The 8,100-nt window shown below is 42.1% G+C and overlaps 1 protein-coding gene across 2 annotated transcripts in view; it reads left to right on the plus strand.

Moving 5' to 3' along the window:
* HS6ST3 (heparan sulfate 6-O-sulfotransferase 3) overlaps positions 1-5,246 on the plus strand; it is a 272,346-nt gene extending 267,100 nt beyond the window's left edge. For both annotated transcript variants that reach the window (XM_050969791.1, XM_050969855.1), the window contains one exon: positions 4,541-5,246. In XM_050969791.1, the coding sequence (XP_050825748.1) occupies positions 4,541-5,246 (706 nt within the window). The remainder of the gene's footprint in view (positions 1-4,540) is intronic.
* Positions 5,247-8,100: the final 2,854 nt, after the last annotated feature.

Here is an 8,100-nt window from a genome sequence, read left to right on the forward strand (position 1 = left end):
TTTTATGAAGATGCCATTCATCCCTCTTCCCCAGGAGGCCCTACAGGATGTTTCTGTTCTCAGTGTGCAGTGATCCTTCACGTATTTAGTAAATCTCCCTCAGCTGGGACATCTGCTCCATGGTGATAGAAGAGGCAAAATGCCCTGGTTTGGGATCACCTCTGCTTATAGCAGACTCTGCTCCTCTGAAATTAATTTCTAAACCGAAGCAACACTATTGAAGGATTAATGTAAGATTAGAGTATTTATATTAAAATACCTTATAATGTGGAAGAAATACATGTTCTTAGGTTATAACTAGAAGCTCATTTTATCTGTTCTTTTAATTAAAGGTTTTCTCTGCGTAATGCTGATGAAGAGATTGGATTTCATGCAAGTAGGACTAGAGCCTTAGGAATTACCAAGTGCTTCATGATTCCAGTGTAAACAATAGTGTGTGGCCCACACTTCCCGCTGGTGCTTGTTTGAGCTCTTGCATGGATCATCAGGCCCTTGCCATGACCATCACTGGCCCAAAAAATCAACTATCCCATAGTGACAACTTCAACAATCCACTAGTTTCAGTACATCATGCTCAAGAGGAGATTGCTTAATCTGGGGAAGCTGCATAAACTTTCCTTTCATGAGGAGCTGACACTGCAGCTAGTGGGCTGGTATTTGAAATGAAATCTAGGCTGTTCTCACATGTGTATGTGTTTGTAGAGGCAGTCACAAGATACATTGGCACACACTTATGCATTTACTATCATTTTTCCGTCATTGACAATGCAGGTTATGGCCAGATTGCAGTGTAAATTTTTAGACATACATGCACATGCTGATATAGATATTGATTACATAATTATATAGCTATAACTTGTATGGGTTTTAATTGATTTGGAATATTTTCTGAAAAATATCTTCTCCCTGACATACCAGCATATACTTTTTGGCTCACCTTTAAGCACTGAGGGTATCTGTGGCAGTAGTTTCAGCAGTCGATGATGGGAGTCTATAAAATGAGTCCAAGAAGTCTGTGATGAGTTTGCTTTGACAAACAGGGTAACAGAAGTCATTACTTAATTCTTTGCTCAGTATGTCCCACAGTGGGTAGCCATTGAGTTCAACACAGCCATAAGTGTGAGCATGGGTGATGCAAGAGGGTCATTTACACCAACAAGAACAAGTGCACATCTGTATTCAGAGTGGCTCAAGCATATTCAGTGTTTAGCTAACTTTATGCTATTTTACTGAACAATGAAGAAAGGCCATATCCTCTTTCGTATTTTTAACCTGCTTCTTGTCTTTATTCTGAGCTGACTTCTTGGCTATTCCCAGTGTGATTGAATGCTTGTATATGAGGCACGGAGGCCTCCAAAATGCTTCTATAATTATTCCATAAAAGTCAACATTTGAAATCAATTTGAAAACAATTTCCTAAGATAATTTTAGAATTTGTATAATTTTCCAACTGAAACAAATGTCCAGGGCCTTAGTGTGTTTACTTGTGTCATTATTCTAGAGACGTGACGTGCTTTTCCCTGAAAGAAAACTGTGCACAAGTTCAGTGTAGCATTCCCCCAGTCCCGGGGCAGCATGTAGCAGTGTCAGCTGGACAGTGTCCAGGATAAGGTGGAAGAAATCTTAAGTTCTTCCAACCTCAGATTGATTAAAAGGCTGACAGAGGGTCAAAGCCAGAAGGCTTATCGGAAGGTTGTAAATTGTAAATGCAGCGTAAGTTATCAGCCTCTCAGAAACTAAATGTGTGTCAACCTGCTGGTAAAGTTTGTATGCCCGATGGAGAAGCCATTCAGTGGATAATACAAGAAAGCAGCTCTCTGGAAGCTCAGAATCCAGCAGCAGATTTATCTGGGCGGTGAAAACAGCTGCAGAAGTTAGGTGCTGACAAGGAGGAGCAGCAGCAGGCTCGGTATGCAGAAGGGAAGGTGCGGATGTTAACCAAAGATGTACTGCTCTCATTTCCATGCATTTGCTTTGTACTCCTGTTTATTGCACATCAAACACATTTACATATCCAGGGATGAAAGGGAAATGATTGATGCAAAGGAGGTATTTTTGTTAATTGTTGTTGCTCTGAGTCATACCTGTCTGGGACTGCTGGAGATGGGTGAGGAAGGACAGAACTATTATTAGAGGTATAAATAACTGTCAAGAGCAACTTTTAAATCTGTCTGTTACCGCTTGTTAACATCCAAAATTATCTGAAGAGAGGAGGGGCAGCAATGCAAGGACTAAGCCAATACCCTATCTTTGTTGATGTAGATGTTTGCAACTGCCTCTCAGTCTTTGTCCATTTTTTCCATTTCTGTTCCCTTGGAGCTTCAGCCATTTTTGGTCACAACCCTATCAGTGCCTGCTGAATGTTGCAACAACAGCTTCTTATGCTCAGAGCTGGTGGGTGTTAGAGAGTTGGGCTGTTTTACCTGCACAGCACTTGTGAAACGCATCCCCTTTTCCCTGTAAAATGAAGAGTAGATAATGTGCTCTCATACATGCAGTGTAGAGCCAAGATCAGATAAGCATTCAATCTGAGAAGAGAAAGCTGTGCCTCAAGTGCCCAAAGACCGCTTTTTCATAGTGGAACAATCCTGCAGAGCACACAGGAGGATTTCTGGTACTTCCTGCTCTGCAGGAGAAGAGGGATTTTAGAAATACCTGTCTATGAAGGGTTGTGTGATTCTTGGGTTCCCTGTTGGTGTGGGTGGTGTAAGTAACTGAAGGGGACCAAAACAGCTGATGTGCAATTTGGCTATGCATGAGCAGCAGTCAGAAGACCCAATCTCCAAATGGTTCTGGAAATATCATCCTTCCAAGTGTCATCTGATGCAGCCAGAAATCTTGGCTTCCAGTGCAAGTGATAGTGAAAATACACCCATGACACTCCCTATTTTAAATCCTTCCACCTGTAATGCTTCTGCTGAGAAATAAGTATTGAAACACTGTTTCCATTCTATAGTAGTTCAGGAAATTACCCCGCAGCAGAACATAGTCCATAGTTATATAGTCCATATATTATAGGTCCTGTAGGTGGAAAATTCAGAATGTATTGGAATGAAGTATTCAGACCTGTTTCCCTTTACTTTGCCTGCACTGGGAAATATATCTGCATAATTAGCAGTATGTGGGGAAATAAGTATTTTTATGGTTAACCTGAGGTTCATAGTGATGGCGAATCTTTAGTGGCAGGAAGTGGGTGATACCTGAAAAAGCAAAGAAATTGTCTTGGAGGGTGTTAAAACTTTTGAGAATTTTTTTCTTTTGCTGGAGTTAGCTCTTGTTTGAGATGACACTTCCAAATGCTGGCTTGTTTACAGGGTAGCTTGTCTTCAGCAAGCTTGCTTCCTGCTTACTTCCTTCATCCTTCTCTGCTGCCTGCTTACTCTCTTCATCCTTCTCCAGGCTGAATAAAAAGTACTGAGATCAGACTTTTCTTAAGAAATCTTAGGGCTCATGATTTATTAATGTGTAGTTTGCAGTAAGATGAGTCAGGCAAACTCACGAGCCTATTTTTGTACCAGATCATGTGATAATTTTAGTCATGAATCTTCTTCTGGTTATTCTAGCTGAGAGAAATCATAAGAATTTCAGTTTTGCTTTGTGTTTATGATATCACCTTATAACTCAGGTGAGTTATTATTGAGTAAAACATCCCTCAGTAAAAAAACCCTCAATCTGTGAAAGTTTCCTTGATACATATTTAATTGCAGTGCCTTTCAGATTGCCATAAATAAGACATACAAACTGAATTTAATAGCAAAAAGATGAACTGACAATGTGAGCTCTGTAGTTATTTTCTCTATTTCAGATCAATATATCTTGGTGTCTCTTTTGTATTCTTGACAGGTGAGATTGAATAATAATAATCCTTACACCAACAAACGCTTTTGTACTACAGGATTATAACTAATTTCAATCAAGCACTTGTCTAAAATTAAGTCATATTAATGGATTTTTGGTCACTTATTATCTTCACTCCAACCCACTTAATAATAGGGTTTTTCTTAAGCAGGTAGCTCATGCCATTCGTCCACATGGTGTTATTTTTAGCACTTACACTGTCCACGTGAAATTGCTTAAGCATTTCTTAGGTTATGCCCGAGTGCTGTAGGGATTATCAACCCCTGCATCTTGTGAGATGAGCGTGTCTCAGTCCAGAAGAGAAGGGGCAGGATTATTTCAATCACTTTTCACACAGTTTCTGATATTGCTGGTGGTTAATACTTCAATGTGGAAGGGAGCACACTTCAGTTAATTGGTTTCTATGTAAAGTAACTATCACTGAGCACTTGATAGGTCAAAGTAATTCTGTTTCTCTGATAACTGCTTATTTCCTTTGATATCTCTCTCTCTCCCAATTTACCTTGTATTTTATTCACAGTATTTATGAAGATTTTAATGTCTCAGAAAGAGCCACCTGAAGTGCCTACATTGCACTGGAAAAAGTGAAGGGTGTGGTACCAGTGTTGGGTAATAGTTTTATTGGAGAATAAATAGGAAAATCTACTGAAATCCTAAAACTGTGTTTAACTCTGTGTTTCAGGAATTTCTATTACATCACCATGCTGAGGGATCCAGTGTCACGGTACTTGAGTGAATGGAAACACGTCCAGAGGGGTGCGACGTGGAAAACTTCCCTCCATATGTGCGATGGAAGAAGCCCAACGCCAGACGAGCTGCCTACCTGTTACGAAGGAGACGACTGGTCTGGAGTCAGCTTACAGGAATTCATGGATTGCAGCTACAACTTGGCCAGCAACCGCCAGGTGCGCATGCTGGCCGACCTCAGCCTGGTGGGGTGCTACAACCTGACTTTCATGAATGAGAGTGAGAGAAACGTGATTCTTCTCCAAAGCGCCAAGAACAATCTGAAAAACATGGCCTTCTTCGGGCTGACGGAATTTCAGAGGAAAACACAGTATCTCTTTGAGAGGACATTCAACCTAAAATTCATTTCCCCCTTCACCCAGTTCAACGTCACGCGGGCCTCGAACGTGGACATCGGCGAGGACGTGCGGCAGCGGATAGAGGAGCTGAATTTCTTGGACATGCAGCTGTATGAATACGCAAAGGACCTGTTCCTGCAGCGCTTCCAGTACTCCAAGCAAGAGGAGCACCAGAAGAACCGGCTAAAGAGGCGAGAGGAGCGGCGGCTGCTGCGGGAGCAGAGAGCTCACCAGTGGCCAAGGCAAGAGGCAGCAGAAGGAGCTGTTACTGAAGATTATAATAGTCAGGTTGCGAGGTGGTGATGGTCCTCCGCCTCGCCTGACCAATGAGAGGATCAGATTGTTTGTGCAACGTGGCTACCTGGGAATTAGCCAAGGGAGACCTACTGCTTTGGTAAATGAGACCTCGTCTGACAACTCCCCCTCCTTGTCTCAGTTTTTCTTGGTTTCTGCCAGTGAGAATGTATTTTTTTCTCAACAGGTATTGGTTAGTGTTATTAAATGGCAGTCGAATGAGATTCCTGCCAGAAAAGACTTCCTTCAAAGGCCTAAGCTATGAGGATGGGTTGAAGAGAGAGATTCTTTGCATTAACAGATGTACCCTGTACAATCTGAGCTACTAAAACTTGTGCAGACATGAATGATCAATTGGGGAAAAATACCTGGCTGGGTTTTTCTGTGGCATGAGAGCTGGGTACTGTTCATTACAACTGTAGTGCATAACTTTCTAGTGAATGAAATGGATAAGGTGCACACCTTGCCCTTCAAACCCCTACATGCTGTGTTTTGATTGAGGGAAGAATTTGATGAGGTGATTAAAAAAGACATAGGAAGTGTTGGAGTGGGGCACTTCTAGCTCTGTTCCAAAGACCAGCAGTGAGAGATCAATTATAGGTGAGGTGGTAGAGGGGTTGGCTTATTTCCCTGCAGGTGCTCAGAGTACCGAGCCCAGCCAGGTAGGAACCATCTTTCTAAGTGTGTGTGGCAAAGGCAAGCTTTGAGAAATGAGGCCCACGTGCAGCTGAGCACACTTCACAGAGATTATCTGGCTGGGGGCAATGAAATCTGCCTTCACATTCACAAAAGGGGTCAAGCAAACTCCAGGGAGGAGGAAAGAGAGAGAAGGAAAAGCTTAAATATTAGTGTAACATTTTCCAGATTTGCTGTGAAAGCCTGGAGATACATTGTCTGTGAAGGTAGGCAGGTTTATTATATTGTCTCTTAAAATACATTGATGCTGAGTGCATACAGTTTAAATTGGTTTTCTCTCTAACTACAGTAGTGGCTAGAAAAAAAATCAGCTTTCATTTTTATGGGATACATAATGGATATGTGGAAAGTCTTGATATTTATTACTCTGTATGAGGATTCTTTGTAAATTTATTGTTTTCATGATGAGAGATCTGTATCTGTTTTTCTTCCTTGTCTAGAAAATGATTCAATGGGTTCTTTCTCCATGTGTTCCATTCTTGTGGCTAAACTGCATCTGTTTGTTCCAAGATTTTATGTTGTTCCATTCGTAATAGTGAAATTTTAAAAAGAGGGTCCTGTACACCATAGATCTGAGAGTTTTTTTCCTTCTTCTTCTGGCATTAATGTAAAGCATTAGGAGGAAATTTCTCTAAGTGCCTCAACATGGCTGCTAAATCAAGATGCTGAAAGTATATTATTGCATGCATGAATGGCTTTTACCTTATAGATTTGCTAATTAGAAGTACTGGAGTACCTGATGTGGATGCACATTTCTCGCTCGTTTTCAAAATTCAAGGTTTCTATCCAGTTGGTTGAAAAAATAATATGTTACAGAAAAAAGAGGCTCAATTTGAAAATTTGTCCCTTCATTTCCAAGCTGAATTTTTTTTTTCTGCATGCTGTATCTTCTCTTCTTCTGACAATGCTACTGCTACTTATCTATGCAGAATATCAAAAATGGAGTCTAATGATCCTGTTGAAAGTTAATGCATACAATAATACATTGAGCATGAAACATCATAATAGCATTAAGAAGTGAAGAAGGCTACCAGGATGATGCCTCATTATCAATGTAGTTCCTCAATAATGTGCTGCTTTACTTCTGATTGTCAATGTGTTACTTTGGGGTGAGTAGTGGTGGGGTTTGGTCCCCAATACCTCTTCCACTCATGGTTCATGTACATCTTCTCCCACCTCCACATTCCACAAGGGAAAAGGAAGATTGTTGTTCTCCTGTCTGAACATGGGGTGTCTGCCTTAGGGAAGAGTGAGGAGCTCCCTGGGTTCCTGGATGGTGCTGCTTGGATCCCCCTTGCCTGGAAGAGGCGCTCCGACACCTCACTCACGTATGGACACCAACCTTCCAAGACTTGGATTGAAATCTTTGCAGTTGAGGTCTGAAGCTCGCTCTGGGTGTCCTGGCTGCAGGACAGTGGGGCCATGAAGAGCTAAGGCTCACTGGCACTATTGCACCTTTAGCACAGTGCAGGTAATTCACAGTGATCTGACAGCTGCTGGCACCAGGGCTTTAGGCTGGACTGGCCCTGTGGAGGGAAGGAACTTTCTGGTCGGTGGCACAGGGATGATGGGAATTGTTGCATCTCCCCATTCCTGCAACCATTGCCACATCTTGCTGGAGACCAAACAGCATGAGAGGGGAAGGATGATTTGGCACCTGATGCTCAGTCTCCAGGATTTGCCAGTGTGCTTCTTGTTCCCATGAGCACAGGTAGCTTGGGGTGCTGGGGAGACCCTGAAGGGCAGGGGAGAAGCCAGCCATGTGGAAAGAAAGATGCAAGGCCAAATTCACATTAAGGAGCAAGGTAAGCAAGGAAGTAAGATAAATTCCAACTCGTCTTTTGTTCTGTAGGGCATCCTTTTCTTTTCTCTTCCTCCTAAGTGCAAAAAAAAGCTGTCCCTTCCTCACATACCTCTTTGCTCAGCAGGCCACCTCTCCGTGCTGCTCACAGCAACTGGGACCCATTTCTCATTTAGAAAATGCAGAGTTTTTCTTTTCAAGGGAAAGGAGACTGTGCTCAGAAATACTTCCCTGGAGCCTCACCAGTGACTGTAAGTATCAGTTTCAGCTGTCTAAGCACACCAACTGTTCTCCAGACTGTTCCTTCTGCCTGATACAAAACAAAGCCTAATGAGGAAAATCGAAGACTTTTCTAGGTGGTTTACA

This window comes from Serinus canaria, chromosome 1 (assembly GCF_022539315.1).
Source record: "Serinus canaria isolate serCan28SL12 chromosome 1, serCan2020, whole genome shotgun sequence".
Classification (NCBI taxonomy): Eukaryota; Metazoa; Chordata; class Aves; order Passeriformes; family Fringillidae; genus Serinus; species Serinus canaria.